At 37.2% G+C, this 24,278-nt stretch overlaps 1 protein-coding gene across 1 annotated transcript in view; it reads left to right on the forward strand.

Moving 5' to 3' along the window:
* The first annotated feature begins 7,444 nt into the window (after nt 1-7,444).
* CNTNAP4 (contactin associated protein family member 4) overlaps nt 7,445-24,278 on the forward strand; it is a 203,585-nt gene continuing 186,751 nt past the window's right edge. Inside the window, exon 1 of the mRNA XM_056513630.1 lies at nt 7,445-7,775. Within this exon, the coding sequence (XP_056369605.1) occupies nt 7,679-7,775 (97 nt within the window). The 5' untranslated portion in view covers nt 7,445-7,678. The remainder of the gene's footprint in view (nt 7,776-24,278) is intronic.

Below are 24,278 nucleotides of genomic sequence, written 5' to 3' on the forward strand. Positions count from 1 at the left end.
GTCATTTGCATAGAGAAATAAACCCAGGCTCATTATGGAATCACAGTTTCATGATTCTTGCTTCCTTGGAAATGAAATCTAGGCCTGATAAGAAATACAGGAAATATCATAAACAGAGAAATAGAAAGCTGACCTTCACTTTTCATACATTGGGTAGACAGACATAATAGAGCTCCAGGCTAGATGCTTTGTAGTCTTATTTGCACCTGTGTTTGTAGCTGTATCCTTGGGCATGATGACAGTAAACAACTCCACAGCAAGCAGCTCCACCTGACTTTCAGGTGCCTGAAATCTCCACATTTCAGCCAGGCAGCTAAGCTCCCTACATGATGCCCAGAGAATGCTAGTTGTGAATGAGAATTATACCAACCCAAACACTCAGTGAGCAATGATCTAAGTTAGTCTTCATGAAACACTACAGAAAATAATCCTAATTCTCTGTTCCTGTCAAAGAAATCTACATCAAACAGAAGTCACAGCCCAGAGCCTTCTTCAAGACTTACTTGACTTGTTTGACAAAGGAAACAAAAGTTATACCAATATTTGAAAAGATTTGCAGAACATCTAGGGTTTTGCGTCCCAATCCAAGGCATGGATCTTGGGTTCTTGGCCCTTCAACACTCTTGAAGATTTTCAAATTCGTGATGGTACACAGCATGGGACAGCGAGTCTCTGGATCTCTTGTTCTTTTCTGCTCAGACCCTTTGGCTCTCACTCCATTCCTAGCTCAGAAACCTTCCTTTTGCAGGTTACAGTTGACCTTTTCATTATTTTTGTGGCTTAAGCTAAGCTTATATTCATCTCAGAGTTGGCTGATTCAGCTAGAATCTTGCACATCCACCTAAAGAACTAACAGCTGGTGTCATCAATATCAGCCTCAGATAATGCACATTCTTGCATATTTTACTATTGAATATTCTCCAAATTTTCTTTGGGAAGGTCAGTTCTGTGATACCTTTCCTACACTGAGTGTATTTTCCTAAAAGTCTCCCAAATCATAAGCCCCACAAGCCTGTTCCTGCTATTTGCACTGTAGCCATGAATGAATATATTAAGCAAGGCTTTTACATAAATGACACTTTTTTTCACCTTCCTTTACTGCCTTTCCTTCTGATTCATTGCACATATCCTCTGCTATCCTCCATCTTTTTTACATTATCAAAGAAACATCATAACAGTATCATATTCATATGCATCCAATGTCAAGAATTTATATTCCTCCTTTAGGAAGGAATCAGATATCAAAGAGAACTATACTCTTTGTGTACTATGATCTGCCTTTGATAAATCCATATTATATTTTATGCCTTCACTGTGCCTTTCTAATCTCCATGCCTTTAGACATTCTATCCTTCAAGACATGGTCTAATTAGGAACAAAATCACCAAAGTACCTTAGCATCAAGTCCTCCACGACCAAAGCCCTGTTTTCTTGCTTCCTTTTATTATTCACGCACTTATTTCTACAAATTAATTTGTATAACACCCTTTTAAAAAATACCCATGCCACATGTGATATGTTAAAACACTTACTAAACACTGTTGTTTTATTATTATCATTGTTGTTATAATTATTATTGTTGCTATTACAATTCTTCTTATTGTCACTATTACATATTTAATATTTAGAAAAGTATTTGATGCCAGTTTTGTTTAATATCTTCATGAAGGACCTGGACAGGGGAAAAAAATTAATCCTTTCTAAGTTCACAGATGATATCAAGTTGGGCAGGAGTCTTAATCTGCTGGAGTGTTGGAATGCCCTGCAGAGGATGTGGGCATGCTGGATCAATGGAATGAAGACAACAGCATGAGGTTCAGCAAGGTGATGGATGTGTCTTTCACCTGGATCACACCAACCCCAGGCAGTGCTACTGGCTGAGGGCAGAGAGGCTGGAAAGCTTCCTGGCAGAAAAGGACCTGAGGGTGCTGGTCAGCAGCAACTGAACCTGAGCCAGTGTGTGCCCTGGTGGCCAAGAAGGCCAGTGGCATCCTGGACTGTACCAGCAATGGTGACGCCAGCAGGAGCAGGGCAGGGATTGTCCCCCTGTGTCAGTACTGGTGAGGCCACACCTTGAATGCTGTGTGCAGTTCTGGGCCCCTTGATTCAACAAGACATTGAGGAGCTGGAGCATGTCCAGAGAAGTGCAGTGGGGCTGGTAAGGGAGCACAGGTTCTGTGAGGAGAGGCTGAGGGAGCTGGGGATGTTTAGCCTGGAGAAAAGGAGGCTCAGGGTGAACCTTATCACTGCAGCTCCCTGAAAGGAGCAGGCAGCCAGGTGAGGGTCAGCTTCCTCACAGGCAACCAGCAACAGGAAAAAATGGAAATGGCCTCAAATTGTGTCAGGGTGATTAGACTGGACATTAATAATAATTTATTGACTGAAGGAGTAGTCTGACATTGTAACAGACTTCCCAGGAAATGATGGAGTGACCATACCTAAAAGAATTTAGGGGACATGTGGATGTGGCACTTGTGGACACGATTTGATAGCATAGATGTCAGTGCTGAGGTGATGGTTAAATAATCATCTTAGAGGTCTTCTCCAGATTTAAAGAATCTATGATTCTGTGTATGTTTTCCAGTACCTCGTATTTATTTCCTGTGTTGGGAGCCACAATACACAGAGCATTTATGATGGAAATAATAAAATTCTTGACTGTGAAATGGCAAGATTCACAAGGACTAAGAGGAAGCATTTTCACAAAACCTGAAAAAAAGTTGTCTCCAGAATTTTCATGGCACCCTTTCAGGAAAAAAACCTGAATGGTCAGACATCAGCAGCAAAAGAACTCTGTATAGCCACATATCTTGTTATAACCTTCAAACACAGATTTACAACAGTGTTAAAGACATGAATTCTTTTTTAGGTGCATGGAGTCATGTCTGCTCTGGTTTGTGTTTTGTGTCTCGTCTGAGAAAAAAATAGATTTCAAATCCTTAATGAAGTCGTTAGTGTAGGTGCAAGAAGTGTAGTTGCAATAAGTGGTAAAATGAGCCATACACAGATGGCTTCCATTCCCTCCCCTTTTAACAAATACAGCCTGAAAGAAAATTTGCAGCTTTGCAATAAGACAAACTATGCTATCTTGACCCTACTGGAAAATAACAAACCAAAACAAACTAAAAAAAAACCCCAAAACATTGGTAAGACTAGCAGTTTTGCCACCTTTATTTCTGAACATCAATTTTTACTCTATATCATACCTACTATATAGAGCTATATGATTAAAAACTACATGTAGCAGTATAAGGCAGACATGAATTCAATTTTTTTCTTTAGAATGGCTTAAAAATATTAGAAATATCATTATTAGTGTACCTGGCATTATGTGTTTCTGTTCATTTATTTTTGATTTATATTTGTCTTTGAGCATTTCTGCTCTCTGCAGTCTCTGCAGACAATTACAGCAGTGTTTTTCTGCAGGGTTGGGAATAATGCTGGGAAGATTTTACATGATCATGAAAGAATTCGACTGCATCAAAAAGATACGTTCTCCAGCTGCATTATACTGCTAGATGCTATAAAGAGCAGCCTGCAGTACCAATGTGACTGCAGCAGGTGGCACTGGAAGGAGGGTTAACCAGGGCCATGATGAAGACGGGGGGATCAAGAAAACTAAATAGGAAAAGACGAACATAAACGTTTGAAAAAAAAGTATCTTTCTTTCTCGTCTCCCGAAATAAAGTTGCAGTGTCGCTGCTAGTTAGATGGTAAACGTGGGCTTGATGGAGCTGAATTAGTGAAAGGTGAGGTGGGGAAGGTACTAAGAGAACAGCTTTTTTAAAATTTGGTTGACGTCTTTGGATGAGGAATTTAGTGGGAAGGAATAAAATAAATACTCTCAGTCAGTCAGACAGTATGGATGCCTTTGGCTTTTCATACTTCTATATTTGTGCTTTTCAAGAAAACTATTATTTTGTTGTTCATAAATAATGTGTAGTATAGAATAACTGTGATACACTGAAAAATATTGTCCTTAGTAAAGTGGATTTTATACCAGAAACAACTGTCCTTTGAAAAACTGATTTACAATTAATAAGCAGATCATAATAGTACCAGGACTATTCTTAGCATGGATTTAAAAGTGTTTCTTTTTTATAGACAAAATGCCACAGTGTAAAGAATTTTAAATTAGTTTTAAAGAAAAAGGACTTTACTATAAAGTCCTTCATTTTTAAATGAAGGCTGGCTATACCCAGATCAACTAATTCAATTTTGAACAACTGAATTTTGCAGATGTTTTAGCTGTAAGTATTAATTTGTAACAAGACACAGTTTTCTAGGGAACTTCCACACTTTCTAAAGAACAAATAGATGAAGGTCAGCTGGGAAGGATTCTCTGTCAAGTGATCATAATGCTACATTTCAAAAGCAAATAAAACAAGTAAGTTTTTTGGTGTTTGGGGGGAAATTTCAAAAGCAGGATATGAGAAGAAAAGCAAAACACTGGAAGAGTGGGGGAAATTTAAAAATTACAATAGGAAAAGAGGCTTGTCTGGGTTTCACAAAGGGGAGTTCAGAAGTTAGTGAAAAATCTGGACACTGTATGGAAGAGAAATGGCAAATGAGATAAGATTATGTGAGCAGAAATATTTCATGGATTCAGGAGGAAGATATGATACAGAAGCAAAGAGAAGGCTGCAATATTCTGTGTGAGTCAAGCTATGCTATTTTATGCACTTTACCAGTGCCAGATACCATAGATTCATCCCTGGATAAATAGATTACTGTCTTGATATTACAGATAAATACTGTATAGACTTCTGCAATTCTGTCTGTCAAACAGAAACATATATACAAGTTTGGGCATACCATTTCATTCTAAGACTGGCTTTGCCATAATTACAGAAGTACATTATATCCATGTGTATTGCATGCAATTCAGTTAAAAAAAAAAAAAAAAAAAAAAAAAAGGCAGAAAATCCGGTGACCTTTGTCTACTAGATGTTCTTTTTTGGTGACTGTAAGCTATTTTATAAGACAAATATTTACCCACAATGGCACTGGCCTTTTTACTGAATTTGCATTACATTACCAGAATAATAATTCTTCCTGATTCAAAGCCCTGGGGACCTTAGAGCTAATCCTAAAGAACATCATTACATTGAAAGTCCTTGCCAAGATTTTATGTGATATTTGTCCTATTTTTAAGCATGAAATTTTGTCTAGCTGCATAGTCAAGGACCATCTCATGGGATATTCTTTAGAGATGGGATGCACCACATGGAACATTTTTATGCTCATATTAATTTAGTTAGAAGGTCAATATTAACTCAAGGAACTATATAGCAAAGAAATCCAGGTGCTGGACAAGTGACTCTATGGTTGTACTAAACTCTGGAAACAGAATGTAGAATTTAAAGGATGATTTAGGAGAGCTGGAAGGCAGGTTATGATTCACATAATCTTTAATACAGTTTCTCCACACATTTTCATTGAAATAAAAGTTGACATGGAGAAATGGAAGGCCAGCTACATAATAGATTATTAACTTCACTTGAAACTTTCTACTCAATATAACAATTTAGAAATAGGCCTTTTTTTTCTTAATTGTGTTGATTTGCTGTTTTTAAAAGAATGTAACAAAATCTGCATTAATCACCTTTCAAATTTTTTAAATTGTTTTGGCTGAGTAGAAATGCATTTTTATAACACCTAACACAATCTGGCTTAGGTAGCATGAAACCAGAACACATTTTACTCTTACTTCTGAAGATAAGAGCATAATAAGAGCATCCTTCAAGGGGTGAGGAAACTGATTTAAATAATCAACAAAAATTCAGAAGCTTTGGGAGCTCAGTTCACGTTTCATCTCTATCCCACCATTATTCCTGACACCAAAGAGTTCTACATGGCAATTAGCAGAAAATTCTGCAGCCTCTGCAACATGGAAGAGGGACACTCAGCAACACTGTGCCTTAGTGTCTAGCCCACAGACAGCAGTGTCACTTAGGATGGAAAATCCCGTTGGTATATAGGAGCTGCTAGATAGCTCACATCAAGTAGGAAGACAAAGTTTGGACCACTGGGCTGAATATACAAATTATAAGTCTGCTTTTTTATACATCTCACAGTCACAAGGCACACAGCTTTGTTGTGTATTGTCATGGTAATTTCTGCCAAAATATAGGTAGTTCATACACACAACGTAAACACTGCAGAAACAGCAGTGATGGGGCCACTGATGTGGTCCTTCAACGCAGCTTCTACCCTTGCTAATGTCATGAGCTGGCTAATACACAGTTAAATTTCTCACACTTGAGAAATAATGTCTCTAGGGTTAGCATATACAGTAATTCAGCCTGTTTTGCGAAAAAACTTTAAACAAGCACCAAACAAAACCTCAAACCAAAACCACACACTTTTAGGATACAGTTAGAACATAATGATCTAAAATTCTTCCGAAGCTCTTTCTCAAATGAAGCTATTTCCCAAGTGCAAGCAATGGGCAGCTTAAAGAGTGCTTTCCCTCTGTTGAAAGTATAGAAAGCAAAATGCTCTATGTGGTATCTGAGGGCTAAAGTATTTTGGGAAAGCCAGGTGCAATCGTATGTTTATGTTATGTTTAAGTGTTTACTCTTAGGAGTTGAGAATGCTATTCTTTAATGCCAGCATTAATAGCGATAAAGCCCTCCAGGGACAGTGGCAGTGCCTTTTTCTGAGGGCAGTCAATCACTCACTTCTCAAGTAAAGGCAGGCTCTCATTTTATTCGCAGGCTTAGGCTCTCTCCTACAGGCAAATCGCTTTTCTTTAAGAGAGAAGAACTTGCAACGCTTTTGCAGCTGAAAAAAAAAAAAAAAAAAAAAAAGGAAAAGAAAACCAAAAAGAGAGAGAGAGAGAGAAAGAGAAGAAAAAAAAATTTAAAAAGAGAGAAAAAATTACCACACCAGGGAAAGCTCGGCAGCAGGCAGAGCCAGAGGTGCCTGGGCGAGGGCAGAGCGCACAGAACGAGGCAGGGCGCGGGCAAAGCGCGGCAAAGCGCGGGCAGAGCGCAGCAGAGACGGGCAGAGCGCGGAGAGAGCGCGGATAGAGCACGGGCAGAACGGGCAGAGCGCGGAGAGAGCGCGGAGAGAGCGCGGATAGAGCGCGGACAGAGCACGGGCAGAGCGCAGATAGAGCAGAGCAGAGACGGGCAGAGCGGGAATAGAGCCCGGGCAAGGCGGGCAGAGCGCGGATAGAGCGCAGCAGAGACGGGCAGAGCCCGGGCAGGGCGGGCAGAGCGCGGATAGAGCGCGGATAGAGCAGAGCAGAGACGGGCAGAGCCCGGGCAGGGCGGCCACAGCGCCCGCTCCGCGCCCGCCGCCCGCCCGGCGCCGCCCCCCGGCCGCCCGGCTCCCACCTGCCGCCGCCAGGGGTGTCCAGCGCCGCGCCGGCAGCGGCGCAGAGAGAGGGAGAGAGGGAGAGAGGGGGGAGAGCCGGGCCGGCTGCCCGCGCCGCCCCGAGTGCCTCTGTGCAGCGGCGGGGAGAGCTCGCTCCTGCCCCTCAGGGCTCGCTGCTGCCAGGCTGAGAAGCAGAGCCGGGGCTGCGTGTGCCGGGAGATGCGGAGCGCCTTGGGCTGAGGTGTCTGGCCTGGGAAGCTCTGCAAAAAAGAGGCGGGGAGAGGCGGTGAGGCAGGAGCAGAACTGAAGTACAGCACAGCTGTCTCCGAATACTCTGGTTCTTTTGGGTGCCTCAATGAATGTGAACATGGATTCTGTCACTGAAATATTCCTGAAGCTGCTCTTTCTCCTGTCTGTTCATCACCAGCTCATGGCAGTGGCAGGGAATAAATGTAAGTATTGCATATGATTTAAAACTTAATCCAGAGTGTGTTGAAAACTTGTGGGATTTTTTTTTTTTTTAATTTACAATAAATATAATTTTTGAAACACTTAATGCTTTGAAATCATGACAGCAAACTGCTAGCCTGAAAATGTTCTAAACTCTTCTATAGATTTTTGTCATGAGTCTACGTACAGAATGTTGTTTATAAATCTTGCTGTATTATAGTATCTGAAAGCAGCATTTTGCTAAGGGATGCATGTCCAGCTGTATTTTCATTTTTTCTTTTCTCTTTTTAAGTGCAGTATTTTCCAGGGAATTGTTTCTTACACGGATATTACTGGCAGGCTTCTATTGTGCAATGCTTCTATTGTGTAGTGGGTTTTAGCATTTGAAAATTTTGAAAGCTGGTATCTGCATATCCTGGATTAAGCTGGCACTCAACTTAAATGGCAGTCACAGCGCAGCTCAAAAGCAGTAGAAATGTATGTAGCAGGGGAAAATGTGGATAGCAGGACTTTAAGGTGTCTGCATTGATTGCTTAGAGAGTATTGTTCATGCATGACTACAGAAGAGAATGCTAACAGTTACAATAGAAAGTCGTTTTTTTTAAAATGAGTTAGCCAGTGGAGTGGTATCCCAAAATAAAGACCATGACTACAGTTTTAAGGACAATCTGCTCTCTAGGAGGCAAATCAGATATATACATATATATATATATATATATATATGGATAGATAGATAGATAGATAGATAGACACACATATATATCTGTATCTGAAAATCTCTGTTTCCAGTGTTAAATTAGGTTAATTATCTTTAAATTAAGAAAGAAAAAAACTTACTAAGAAATTAATTTTTAGGGCTTTTATGATTCAGTAATAGAACTGAGTTATTCTTGTTCCATTTGATTTGGCTTTAAAAAGCTGAAGGATTTCATTTTGTGTTCTGTGGTAGTGCAGTAGCTTAAATGCCAGATGCTCATAACCTGAACTGAACATATTTTCTCCCCTTCCTGTTAAGGCACTGGTTGTGCATCACAGGGATGGGAAGGGCTGAAGTAATGCTTCTGTGGGAAGAAAGTGCATGCCAAAGCAGTGAGGAATGTTCAGGAATAACCTTACAGCCCGGTGACAGGGGACAGCTCCCTGGAAACATTTGAGCAATAGCAGAGAAGTTTGAAGTGCTCAATGGATCTGTAGCCTAGGGTTTTGCATATGGATGGTTTGTAAACTAAACATGCTCCCATGAGCCAGACATTCACACTGCAGCACCAAAATGATCTTGTGCTGTCATTCAGTAATGATATCTCATTTGATACTCAAGTGCATAGTGTAGCCCTAAACATGAATACTAAGTTCCTCTTGTTAAACACCCTGCTGCAATCCAGTCACAGCTTTAATTCTCTTCATCATTCTGCATTGTACAGTTTATGAATACATCCATTTTCACAAGACCATGATAATTGAATTGCACATTAATAGCATTTGGCACTATGCACGAAACTAAATCAGTTGCTTACAGGGAGGCATATTAAAACCATTGCAAAAAAGACTTGAATCACACAGCAAAGCAGTAAAGCACTAGAGGTCACTCTTACAATTTAGGAAGCAAGGTTTGAGGAAGAGACTCAAGCTCCTTTCCAGTATAGAATTCTGAAGGATAAAACAAATCACGTATAAACTACTGTCTTGCTCACACACATCTCAAAAACAGGGCAAAATCCTGTGTCAAATGGTTGAATTGAATGAACAGATATGCTACTATTTATAAATGCAATGTATTTTTATTTAGGTATAAATCCTACCTACTATGTCAAAACATTCATCTGAATTGAAAATGCAAGCACTCTGCCCATGCTACAGGCAAGATATTAATATGGAAAGAATAAATTAAATTATTTAAATTAGATAATGAACAATAAACTATGAAGAGAACTTGGCCCACCTAACACATATTGTTAATTTTCAATATCTAATCTGGAAAAAGAACCCCTTTATATATTGTTTTGAGAATGAAAATTTCTGTAGGAGAGGTAGTTTGTTCTGGAAGTGACAGTTTACATCAGAAGTATTGTGGTGTGAATTTCATTAGTGTGTTACAATTAAAAAAATTACCTTAGGAGAAAAGGTTTTTCATAATTACTGATTATGGTGGATCCATGCAGGAGCCATTATCTACCTACCTGAACTTACTTTGCTCCTTTCTTCTTGTGATGTTAACCAAGAATTGAAATAATTTTCAGTAGTGCTTCCACTCCTACTACTTCTATTGGCACTAATGTACTTAAACACATTTACAACACTAGGAAAAGTTTGATTTTCTTGAATGAATTTTGATGGCTAGATTTTCCAGTAGGCTGCCAAACATCAAAGACAATACGCTAGGTCTTTAATTTTCCCTCTATATTAATATATTTTTCTTGTTTTACTTTATGTTTCTTTTTTTAGAAATAGATCCTGAATACTTTAGTTTTGCTTTGCCTTTAAAGCCAGTGGCCAGTAAGAAAAGACTAAATGTCATCTTGAAGCATCATTGGTAATATTACTAAGTCACTTGTCCAAAGAAAATTTCTTAGATCAAAAACTGATGTGTTCAAAATTATTTGTCTTAAAGAAATTGCAATATTCCTCTTTTGAGTAAAATTACTTTGAAGTTCTTAGGTTGTTGGGATCTAACAGACCTTGCAATCTAAAACATGAAATTTTATTTCTAGGGTCTTGTTTTGTGGTTTGTTTGTTCCTTTGAAAATTAACACTGACACTTCCAACCCAGACAAGTAATAATTGGTTCTGAAATTTCAAATATTTTAAAAGTTCTATAGTAGTGCTGCTTAGAGTTTTCCAATACTCTCTTCCTCCTAATGAATTGCACTTCCAGTGTAGTTGAAGTAAGTTTGAAGTGCGCAGTCTTAGCAATTGTATAAGGTCAAGTGTGAGTTTTCAATGGAAGATTGAAATGGAATATTACCTGCAAAGCAAGTACCACTGTAAGTTTTTTCCACTGGAGCTACGAGACATTTTTATTTTATTGGTAACTGTCTCTGCTGTTGTAAATCAGCAAGTTACTAAATCATCACTTGAGAACCTGCCAGAAATTGGTACTCCAGTAGGTGCAGGGTTTTTTTTTTTTAAACTCTCTAAAACTTAAGTGTTACAGAAAACATAATTAAACCTTCTATACACATCAAGTCAGGTGTGACTGAAAATTATTAAGGGAAATTGTTACAGTGGATGGAAATAAAGAGGAATTGGGGAGTTTCCATGCAAATTCTTACTTCTGCATACCTACTCCTCTGTTAAAACTCCCCAGTTTCACAGAAGGCTTTGTGAATTCAGATTTTCACATGTGTACTATGATGCTCACAATTTCTACAAACGCATAAATGTTTATTATTTCTGCTACTGCTACTATGATTGCTGTTGATTTTATTTTATATAACAGGAATTTCTCATTAATGCTAGGTTAGAGGACTTCTCTAAAGCTGACTGAGAATGACTATTAATGAAACTGAAGTTTTCAGATAGAGGACTGAGTGAACACATACCATGATTATCCCATCAGATGCAAGTCATTGTACAAGCATTATCCCCTGGGAAGGGATTACTTGCTACAAGGAAAACATTGTATATTAATTTTGAAATGAATACCATTCTGATGTTTATCATTGGTACTAAACAGTTCCATAGACTCACTGAGAATTATATAGAATGATATTAAAATAAACTTAAGTGTTGTTTATCAAAAACAATGTAATTTAAAATGTACTTCTTTTACTGTTAGTTTGTGGTTGATGTGAACTGGAGGGGAGGAGAAAGTAGTCACTTCCTTAATTTTCTTTTAACCTCATTAATATTTATTTTCTGTTTATTATCATCTGTCTCTGCTATGAGAGAGCAATGGAGCTCTCATCAGAGATCAGGCCATCTCTGGGCAATTATTTACATGAATAAAACATTACAGACATCGCTGGTATATTTGGCATGTTGTTTGTACAGTAACATCAAAAACTTATATCAACATGAAATCTAAACTAATACCAGAAGAAAAATCTATCAATCTTTTTTTCAGACTTTAAAGGCTTAGAATTCACAGAAAAGCCTTGGATTGATTGCACTGAGTATAATCAACAATTCACATCCCATTACTCTAGGCTTTAAAATTCCCAGGAATATACTTGTCCCTGAGCCCAGTCAGCTGGATGGGTGGAGTGAAGTTGGTCATGATTGGCTAAGTCGTGTTTGGAGGAAAGTGAAAGACGGATAACGAGATTCTCAGAGATAGAATGATGATAGAATCAACCACAAGAAGAAAATGAAGTAGGTTATATGTTAATTATTTATTACATTTGCTGTGTAGGTTAGGACATACTGTATTTTGATTAAATGTCAGTCAAAAGGTCCAAAGGAAGCACTAACTTCTTCATGTCTTCATAAGTATTCAGACATGGCCATTCTGCTTTCTTTCTTTTTTTCCTACATAAGCGTACGTAAGCCTACATCTATGTTCATCCACAAGAAAGACAATTTTTGACTAAGATGATTTGTCAAAGTCTCAAAAATAATGTGTGCTTCTATCATAGTATCAAGTTTAATATTCTTTCCAGACATTTCTCTGTTGCATTAGAAACAATCCACAAACAGTTTGTCCTACATTTACATGTCTGTGGTATTTTGACTCCAGTCATTGACCAAGCCCAGCACAGCCTCTCAGTGATTCCCCCAACAGGCAAAGATGAGGAAGATAGAAAGACAGAAAACTTGTGGATTGAGAAAAGTTGGACTTGATGACCCTCACAGGTCTTTTCCAACTCAAAATGTTTTGAAATTCTGTAACTGTGCATAGAAAAATCAAAAACCACATACCCAAGCAAAGGAAAACAAGGAATGCTTGCACTACTTCCCATGGACAAGTAGAGGTGTTCAGCCATCTTCAACACACCAGGGCCCCATCACACATAACAGTGACTTGGGAAGACATTAATGACATCCCTCCAAATGTCTCCCCCCACCCCTTCCTCTCCCTTCCCCAGTTTTTATATGCTGAGCATGGTGCCATATAGTCTGGGATATCCTTTTGTTTAGTTTGGGTCTCCTGTCCTGGCTGTGTCTCCTCCCAGCCCTCTATGCATCTCAATTTCCTTGTCATTGCAGCAGTGCAAAAAGCAGAAAATATTTTGGCTCTGTGTTATCCCTGTTCAGCAGCAACAAAAAAAAAAATCTCTATATTATCAACCTTGTGTTCAGCACAAACCCAAAACGTGGCCCTATACTTGACACTGTGAAGGAAATTAACTCTACCCCAGCCAAAGCCTGAACAATATCTCATATGGTATACTTGCCAGTACTCTGTCTACTGATTCATTTTCTGAAAAAACTTCAATCTTACCTTCTAACAAGTTCAGATGAGAAAAAATAGGCCAAATATTCCCCCCTATCTCTTCTCAGTCCTGCTACCTCCTCACTCCAAACAAGCAAATCAAAGAATAATTGAATAGTCAAGAAGCATTAAATCTTTCCAATATTCCTTTTCTTTCCTCCCAAAATAAACCTGTGCATTTGTGCTGCTCATAGATCTGAGAGTTTAGTGTGCTGTATCATGCAGGATTTTGGGAAAGCTGGAATTGCTTCTCAGTAGTTTTAATGTTTAATGTTAGCTGCTCTCAACTAACAGGGTGATAACAGAGGTAGGAGCTGTGAGAGCCATCACTAATTCAAAGGGCTTTCCTTGCTAGAACACTCTGGGCAATTTTTTAAAAATGGTGAAGAAATAACAAGTACTAAAATTAATCATGTCTGTGTCTGTCACTGACTCCAGAAGTGCACATTATCTTTAAGATGTTTCTGAACTGAAAAGTTTAAATTTGCTTATCCCTCTGAGTTTTCAGTTGTTTTATGAAGCGAGATGGGAAAGCAAAAAAAATAGTGAAAACACTGATTATGATGAGTTTCTGTACAACTGTACAATTGCTTTTATTTTGCACTGTTAAGTGTTTTGGTAAATTGATCTGGTAATTCTTAAATACAAGATTTCTTTGTAACTTGTAATTTTGGCAGTCAGGGCCTATGTGTGACTTCTAGGTTAAAAATTGAAGAAGAGATGTCTTTCTCAGAATACTGATATGTATTTGATAAATATCATTATAACAAGGGCTGTCTTTCTAAATTTGGAAATAACATAAAACATATAGGAGGAACAGCATGCTGTTAAGAGGAAAATGTTTTGCTCTGTTTACTTTACAGCTTGGGTTTAACCAACTGTGGTTTACTGAAATTTTACTTCTGCCTTGTTTTATTTCTATGTATTTTATCATTCTTACTTATATGTCATGTGTTTGTGTTTTTTGTATGTGCAAGTACACCCTTACAGGTAATGTTACACTCTATAGAATACTCTGTAGGTCATCTGTTATCAGTTAAAGTTGAGGCCAGTAACCTTGAGTTAAATCTGTGAAACACAGTGGAAGATTAGTGTCCAATTATTTTGCTTTTCAGAAGAGAGTTTTAAGTATTTTCTACAAATTGGTATGCTATTTTTTAGTAACCAAAATATTGTGTGGACCTGAGCTAAAAACTATACTGTCTGTAATATATTTAAAGAGAATTTTTAGTGCAATAATTTGAAAAGTGATTGAAATCCTGAAAACTTCATTTTAAGTAGATTAAAATTAGGAACAACAAAATTATTGTTTAAGTATCATACTCATTTAATAAACAAGTGAAGAAAATGGCCTCTAGGGCTTTAAGTCTCAAAGGATAGAGAAAAAATATGGTTAGAAAATCTATCCAGCTGGGTAGCGGGTCTAATAACTTTTCATTAAGTAGATCTTGTTATTTAGTTGTGCTCAAGAATAAGTTATTGCTTGTTCCTTGCTGTTAGAGTGCCTGTTTGTTTCTATAATATTATTTTAGCAATTAAAATATTTGCATATGGGGTCTTGAGGGAAAAGTAGGTTAGAAACAGCATGTTGGAATATTTGAATTTATTTGTATTACTTAATTTTTTTACTTTTTTCAGCCAATAGCTGAAGAAGATCTTGCACTTTTTTAGATGTTTCTCTGTCCTCTTCTAAATCTAAGTAGAAAGTGTTTTTTAAAACCTTAGTTGTTCCTAAAAATAAGATTTTGTTATTTTTTTTCTTCTGATTTAGTTTAATATTTGCCACAAGAAATCACCATATGTATTTGCTTGACCTGTTCAGCGCCACTGTGAAAGAACACCTTTACCAGAAATCCTAAAGAACAAAGGAAAATCTCATAAAATACGTGGATAAACATGGTACCAAAAAATACTATGTAGATGCCATATAACCTAATAAACCTCACCTGGACAGAAAACAGAATATGTTGTTATTAAAGAAGGCCTGGAGCAGAGGTTTTCATTAAGACAGCAGGAGTAAAACCTTTTGAGAGGAACATGCACTATAGAAGTGATGCTCTAGACAAACCAAATTGCACACAGGGAGCCCAAAACACTGGTTTAGTTCACCTGTAGGATTCTGCTGTATCCCAAGTTATATTAGACTGGATGTGCTCAATATGGATATTCTGTAATTATCTGAAAATTTTGAGGGGAGAGGCTAAAGTTGGTTTCTTCGGGATTACTAATTATGGCAGAGGTCAGATGATGCTTACTGCTATGGTGTACTCATAAGAAAATACCAGTTTGAAGCTCAAAAACTTTTGGAATTAGAAATAAAATTATAGATGAGCAGGAGAAGAGAAAATGTCATTGTTTCATTTATTTGCAAATACGACTTACTTTTGAGATATGCGACTAACTTCTGTCTTCTGCAGAGACAAGAAAATTGGGATTTATCTGTCTGAAATTAAAAATCTGAAACTTTGATATTTGTATCTGAGCCAGCTAAATCCCTTTTTAGTCATAGGAAAGAAAAAATTATATCTTACATGGAGAAGTCATGACAAAGCTGGAAGGAAGAAATCACATGCAAAGGCGATTTGCAGTGTGAAAGTGCCATTTGGCTCACTACTGATTATGACAGAGTCTGAGTAACTAGGTCATCTGTATGCTTTGTAGACATCTACACTAGATGAGATGGGTTCCAGCTCTGTCAAAATATCCTACTGTAAATAAGTATTAGAAAAAAGTATACCAAGCTATATTGATTCTCTTGTGCAGTAATCACCAGCTATGCCTGGCGACTCATTCATATTTGCTGCTAACACTTCCTGAGTCTCCCTTTTCTGTGTTTGGTAACAAAGGTTCTCCTTGATTTCCCAGGGGTTAAGGCTGCTGCTGTTGCTAGCCCTAGACAAAATATAGGGACTAAGTGAGGAGCTGGAAGTGTCCTACCAGTGAGACCGTCTTTCATTCCCGAAAGTGTGAAATAGATATTTTGACCATATACAATGTCCTGGTAAAGTGCAATCTCATTAAATTAAATAAGCTGAAACTGACTGTTCTATCCACCTGAGACAGTCTGATCTTTCCACTCCTTTGATAAACCATGATTAAAGCTCCATTTTAACCCCAGTCTTGTCAAAACCCGAAGGTTTTTTTAATTCTAAAGAAAAACATAGAGTGAAAGAGACACTATTAAGAAAAAAAAAGCAAAAACCAAAACCACAATACCAGAATACGCGAAAAAATACCTACAGCATTTCTTTTCATAAAACAATAATAAAGCAAATAAAAATATCCTGGTACTTTTATGGTTACTTTAAAGCCTTCCTACCATCTAGACTGAATGTTATTTAGATTAGGAGGCCTTTTAATACTTCAAGCCAGTAAACTGTGGCTTTCACTCCAATCAATGACAGGAAGCCTATCTGCTATGGAGTAGTCTAGTTTGCAATAGTTTTGTAATCATAATGGGATTTACTTACCCTTATTTTTTTAGAAGAATAAGCAATCTTTAGTAATTGTTTATGTTTGATTGTTTGGTTTTTTTGGGGGGGTTGTTTTTGTTTCAATTAAAAATAGCCCTGAATCTCACTGTTCTTATTCTTTATAACTAAAGCTCCTAGGGAAATCAATGGCAGCTTTGCCTAAATAAATATTGAATGAAAGCTTTAGAAAGAATGAACTGAACATTCATTCAAAAGTGATATGGTGCATGCATAGTTTGAATATAACTGAAATAAACTCTTTATTTCCTTTCTAAGTACCAGTCCCTTCACTATTCCTTGTTAGGAGGATGCTGATACACAACTGTATAACAAACAATAATTACTCACTTGTCCCACTTGACAAAAAATAAATATGAGAAGAAAAAGACATTTAGAATTTTAGCTAGTTCCTGTGCTTGGGGAATTTCTTTGCCTGTAGCAAAACCTACCGCTGTTTTTCTGAGCCAATGGTAACTTTTTAAAAAAAACTATCAAGATGATTGATTTTTATTTTCAAGGGTGAAATAGCCCTTAAAACTAAATTCTTTGAGGACTATCTGGATGCAATGGAGCACACTGACGATTGCTGAGCTCTGCGCTGCAATTGATAAAGTATGTTTTCACTAAAGTCTTAGTTTTATCAGCCTGAGTGTGGAAGTTTTAGGGCTGTTTTCAGTTGCACCATGCCAGCAGGCTCTGGAGCTCCACCATACCCATCAGAGATTACATTTCTGTCCTCAAGCAAAGTCTGTTTCAGAGACTGTTTTTCCAAAGGGTAGGCTTTTCCTCCAGTAATTAAGACTGAGAATGAACCAACCTCTTGGAGAAAGGAGGGATTATCAAAAAACTACTTCAGACATAGTATTCCATAATTTTACTCCCAATATACTTGCTCTTACATAAAACAAATTTGTAAACATATGTATGTCACTGAATATTTCTCTCCTTGCAAAACAGGACAAGCAGAACCATGGTGCTTTGTAATCTTGTTTCCTGGTGTATTTTTGGAAGATCTAGATAGCAGTGGTTAGCGTGGCACAAGAAAATACTATGACAGGGTTTTTCTCAGGGCACAGTTCTGTAAAAATATTATTTGGATGTCAAGTAAAATAAACTACAGAAGGAATTCAGTGATAGATTAATCATCTACCAAACCTTTGTTATGTTTTGATAGACCCACTGTTACTGTAAGGGAGTATTAACGTGCTTTTATATTTGGGTAAAATTTGCAGTACATATAACAATAATTAAGTGTAAAACTCTCACCTAGACATGGGTGACAGGTTAAACATAGCCATAGCATTCTACAGAAGAATCCTTTCAGTTAAGATAGAAAATGTGTAAGGTTTTTTTTATGGAATATCGCATTAGTATCTACTCCTTGTATATTGGGGTATGACAACTTCTTTCTTTTTTTAGTTTTTCTTTTGCAAGGGCTCAAAGACCACTCTACTGAACTTGTTTTGACTTTTGTTACCTTATAGATCATACTTACGCTGTATAGCTGTGCTTTACTGTGTTCTGATTCATTCTCCATGGACAGGAAAATAAAGAATTTAAGAGATATAGACTGGGGAAAACCAAGATTGATGTGAAAGTACCTGTATGTACATTTCTGTGCTGTCTGCAATGAAGTGTTGCTATTTTTGAACCCTTTGCAAATTGTCTACATCTCTTTGCCAATATGCTCTTTGTAGCCCAGAAGTGGTAGATATCTAGTCAGACTGCCCCAAATTTAGAGTGATGGATGAGTGATGGATTCACAGTTATGCTGAACTTTATTATACTTAGGAAATTGCAGGAGAAAACAACCTTTTTCCACCGTCTTGTGTCATGTTGAGGCAGGGTGGGAGGGCGGGTGGAGGTGGGGAATCGACCATGGCAAATAAAACTTTTCTTCTTGTATCTCTGCAGTGACTAGATAGAAATTTGACAATATTATGATTCTTGTATAGTAGTATATTCTCTGTGGATATTCTACACAAGGACAGATTGAGAAATTCTAGGAAGAGAATTCTCTGATGTAACTCTCACCTCTAGTTAAGTGTGTATGTGTGATGGAGGTACTGAAGAGAGTAGTCTCTGTTTTGATGTTTCTAATATATTTTTATAATGTCTCAGTGGAAGTGTTTCTAAGATAATGCCGCAGGTGTTGAAAATGTATGTTGAATAGAATCAAATTATGTCAAGTTTCAGTGCGTGGTTGTGCATACTTGAATATTACAGATTTAAAGATATTATTAAAAAATCTACCAGTGCTATGAATGTGATGTTCATAGTTACATGTTAGCCTTTATAGTTATATGTATCCTTATCTTGTTGAATGCTTTAATGCTGTCTCAATAGATTTTTTTAAAATCAGAGGTTCATCTTTCACACCTGAATTTTTGTTCATATGTTAAAATTTGCTGATTGCATAGATATTTAATTATTTATATTATTTTTGCAGATTTAATTAATGTAGAAGTACATTTGGAGAACAGCATCCCAGACTGAACATGTGTACTTTTCTCAGTAATTCACAATGGATGAATGTAATAAATATAACCCTGGAAGACCCACACTCATGAAAATTTTTAAATGTTTCTGTCATTCTTCCTACCCTGTCTCTTGCCAGTAAAGTGCAATGTGTAGGAGAAAGTGGTGATGAATTCTGACTTTGAAACCCCCTTGCTAAAAATATGTTAGAACCACTTTTGCAATAATGGACAATTTCCATCAGAAAATCAGACACTACTTTGTACAAAATCTATTTTTTAGACTAGAACATTTTAAAATATTGGATGTTTCTTAAACAGTAATTTTTCATAAAACACCAGGTATAAAGGTGGTAAATAGAAGAGGGTAGTAATCACTCAGTGTGCTACCCGCTTGGAGTATAAATGGTGGTCTATTTTATAGTATCTTTTAATATCTGCCTAAAAATATTTGACGGATAGTATCTTGATCCACTCAAATTTATTCTAAGCAAATAATTAATTGCCATTTTTCCAGCAATTAATCTATCATCACCGAGAGAAGAAATACTATGCCAGATCAGTATTATCAGTATTAGAATATGGAAATTTTATGAAAGAAGAATTGTGTTATTCCTTCAGACTAAACAGAAATTTTGTTTCCAAACCCTAAGTGCATGGCTCAGAAGAAAATAAAACATTTTTTGAAATAGTAAGTGATTTTCTGCTTAAACTACTGTTGGGGAATTTTTATTTTATCTGTCAAGGCATATTAAACAAAGTTCATGCTTAAATACATATATATATATATAAATATAATTAATGAACTGCGCAGTGAGAAGAATCCCACTTCAATAAATGTCTCTAAAACAAGTCTGCCTCTTGACAGATGCCTTCTAACTACTTGCCCCAGCCCTGTGAGTGGTCACACCTCAGGCCACCCTTGAGTCCAGGCCTTCTCCCAGTTCTGCTGCCCAAATGTGGACCCAGGCACCTTGCTGGTATTCCTGGATTTCTACAAGACAATAGGGAGACATGTATTTGGCAATCTTGCTCCTAGAGTGTTTAGTCCCTTCCAAGACAATCTTGCTCTCTATACCAAATTATTTCTCAATCACAAGTTTACTACTGATAGCCAGTTAGAATTTGACTTTCCCCTTTCCACTTTTGTACTTGTGTAGCTTTGTAGATAACTGCTTTTGCTAATTGTAGGTGAGAAGTCTGATTGTGTGGCTCAAATGTGAAAATAAAATGTGTACTGAGTTTACATATAATACTATGTTTGAAGGATTAGAATATGGACAGGCGGAAAACACAGATGCCCATGTCTTAGTCTACTATGTTTTCAAAGAATATTGAAATTGAAGAATGATGCCTTCAGATTCTTTTAGGACTTAAAAATTAATTTTTTTGTGTGTGTATGGGTGGGTGTGTTGCCTTAAAAATTACTCAGTTTTAGTTGTTTTTTTTACAATGGGGTTTGCCGTATATGAAATAATGTTGCATGATCAGTCAAAACAAAAGTTTGTGGAACCAGACCCTAAGGGACGCTCTCATTTCATAAATTCCTCAATTCCCTTTTGCAAGCATCAGAAATTTAGATGCTTGATTGTTTCATTTACCATGGCCTCATTTATTTCCCTGGCAAGTTATCCAAGAGTTGGAATTATGTCAATTTCTGACATGTGATTTGGCTGCTTCGATAAACCTTGGCCACTCTGCTCATTACTGTTCCTTACTATTAGTGAGAAATGTGCAGGGTATGAGTAAATGGATCCTTCAAACTTGGAAGCCACGCATATTAAAAAAGGAAGAGCCTGATAGTCATTAAACCTGTGTACTGCTGATAGCCCTTCTGTAAAACATCATTTGCGTGTTAGCAAATGGGTTTACTCAAAACAGTTGGTAGTGCATGTCAGCACTGCACGCCCAGTGTTACTACTTTGTGTAGTTTTTATGCTGGCTTTTGATATTGTACACCCTCTGTGCAGCTCCAGTATTCAAACAGTTGCACAAAATGAAGTCTTTCCAATTATTTTTTTCAGAATTAATCTTCCTAATGGTGCAACAGAATAAAACAATGAGTTATCTCAGCGAAGACGTGAAATATTTGCATGCGGCTCTAAAGGATTTTAGGTCTGTGTCCCATTCTGGGCTCCCAGTCCCCCCTTGTATGAGGAAAGATTGCTGCAGGAATATAGCTGGCATCAGCACCTGTAAAAGAGTAAGAATATATTGCCTGATTTTTCCCTTGTTTTGAATCTCACAATGATTGTGCATCTTAGCTATTTTTTGGTTTTGATTTGAGGATTGGTTTTATTGTTGGGAAACTTCAGGTAACATTGGTCGTATTGTCAGGTAATGCAAAATCTGGGGAGTAGAAAACCACAAAAGCAGCAAACCACTAAGAAAGAACTTTTCATCATTTAATTGTCAGGAGTTAAACTTCATAATATTTTTATGCATAATATCAATGAATTCTTTAGGGTGGCAAGATGGCACTTGTAACTGTACTCACAAATCTATATGTAAAGAATTACTTCACAAACCAGTGGAGTTTTTTGTTACTATCTTTATAACTGTGATTTTAAATTCTTTTTTAATGAAATTGCTAACATACATTAGCTTTTTTTTTTATGTGCCTTACACTGCAGAGCTCTCTTTGATGTTTATTTTGTGCTCAGTTTTAACATGGTTTTCCTATTGATGTTTATGTGTTTGTGTTTATATTGACACAAGCAATTGAACTGCAGCTACTGATGCAGACCGTGCTGAAGGATGATCAGAAAAATATCTATTGTTACTCTTATTACTCAGAGTAACAATAAGTTAGTTTCAGAGTTAGTTCTGATATGCATTTACAGTAAAAAACCAAATGCCAAACATCCCACACAAATGTTTTCTGTGGTTTTTTAGGTGTGTCATTCACAGCTGTGTGTTGAACTCATACCTGTAAGAAGGGATGCCTTTCCAAATAACTGAGTTTCACTTTATTATGTCTTTTTCTGTAACTGGTACACCATTGAACAAAGTGATGACAGTGGTTTATGTCAAAAGAGGACAAAAACAGTCGTGGCCTCCTCTAGATATGTATATCTCTGACAGTGCTGTATTCAGTCAGGCTTCTCAAAACAGCTGCTTCCCTTGCCACTCCAACTGCCCCGACCATAAGTTTAAGTTATTGATCTAACATTAAGAAATACTTGGTTTGATATGATAATTAAGTGCTATCTTGAAGAGAAAACGGATAGATAATACTTTAATAAGTAGAGCAGGAGCATTCTGTGCAATGACAAGATGAGTTTTATTTTAATTGTAGGTAAATTCATTAAACAATAATGAAATTCAATGTTTTTGTAAGTACTCTGCTGTGTTATTAGATCGCTCAATTTGTTTTCTGTAAAGTCAAATCACATTTCTTTAAACAGACCTAAAAGATAAAACAGGCAGCTCAGCATAGTCTTTTTGTCTCCACAGTGATTTTTGCAGCTGTGTATAGAAATATGAGAAGGCAGTACTTAAAAGAAATGTCCAGCAAGAGATTTCCTTTCCATGCAAGGACTGCCTTTGTTGAAGAGAGTGAGGAAAGACTTGACAAACTAGGGCCAAAAGAAAAAAATAATTAATTCTGTCGAACAATGTACTCTTCAGAAAAAAACCAAAAAACATAGTTCTTTAATCTACTGTTTTTTTGAGATTTCAGTATTTACCAAGAGACTAAGATACCATCTTCAGCCTAAAATGATCCTTTTATTTATAGTTTGAGTGAGCACAACAGTACATATCTCATACAAATTTTTCACTACTAAAAAATTACCATAATGATAAGATCTGTGATAATTAAGCTAACAAAGCAGGCTGGTCTTATAACCATGAAGGCAAATTTTTTTGAAACTAATCTTTCTTCTTGAAAAAAGAGGTATTGGACTGCAAGATTTATTTTGCAAGTAAATTGAAAATTAAATTGCACCTCAAAGGCATTATTAATTCTTTAAAACCAATTTTTAAAATGTGATATTTTTTGCAATGGTATTTAACACTGTATTTCAGTTCTACTGAAATATGAGGGAGTGCAGTAAAGATATTTTTCCTTTCTTATATTTTTCTTTTCTTATATTTCTATTTCTTCTTAAAAGATCTCATCATAATTTTGCAATATTCTACTCCAAGAATGGGTTGAAAGGCAGTATCTTTGTGCATTACCTGTGTTTTTATTTATTTCACATAGACAGCTTGAATAGCTTTACTTGTCTTATACTCGCATAAATATGATAGAGCTAGCAATTGAAATAAAGCAGGAACTCCTAAGGTCGACAGTCCAAATGTTCCTCATTAGTTCTCAATTATAGTGCACTTGCAAACTTTAAGTAAACAGTAGGTATAAGATGTTGGTTTTCACTAAAAGATCAATCTTTAAATATTTGGTTTATCTGTTTTTTAAGACTTGAGGGTGGAGGCTAAGGCTTGGTTTCATATTTACTGTTTTATTGTGTGTCATTACTTCAGTAGAACTCTATTACTCATCTGAGAACAAGCAATCAGTAACACTGGATTTTTTTTTTCTATTCCACTACTCTGTTCTTTCTTGTGTAAGGAAAAATGTGAAAATGACCCCTAAAAAATGAACTTTTTGCCTTTCTATAAGTCTCTTAATCCAGAGTAAACAAAATCTTGATATAGTTTTATTGTGGTTTGTTGTGACATCTGCTAAGAAAGGCAGGAGCCTCCCTTGGAACGGAAAATATTAACTCCTTCCCTCCAAAATATGATAATTTTGAAATTAAGGGGCTCTCAGGCAAAGACATGAGAATAGGAATAGCAGTTCTTTACTAGCATGTGTAATAAACAAACAAACCAACAGCAACAACTGCGGCATTAACACAACCAGAGCAGAACCCAGGCACGGCTCCCCTGGGCCGCGGGCACTCTCCCCTGGGTGCAGTTCCGGGCACGGCCAGCAGGGGCGCTGCGGGCTCCCGGCGGGCAGGGGGCGGTGATTCCCCCGCGGCTGCAGGGGGCGCTGTGGGGCGGGATCGGGAGCAGCGGCCATGGCGGCTGGGCCGGACGGGAAGGGGTGGGAGAGGATTTGGGTCTAAAAACCCCTGGGGGAGCTGATCCCGGTGCCCAGAGGGGAAGGGATGGGAGAGAGGCTTTGGGTCTAAAAATCCCTGGGGCAGCCAACCCACTGCCCAGAGGGGAAGGGAT

The sequence above is a fragment of the Oenanthe melanoleuca genome, chromosome Z, assembly GCF_029582105.1.
Source record: "Oenanthe melanoleuca isolate GR-GAL-2019-014 chromosome Z, OMel1.0, whole genome shotgun sequence".
In the NCBI taxonomy this organism is placed as follows: Eukaryota; Metazoa; Chordata; class Aves; order Passeriformes; family Muscicapidae; genus Oenanthe; species Oenanthe melanoleuca.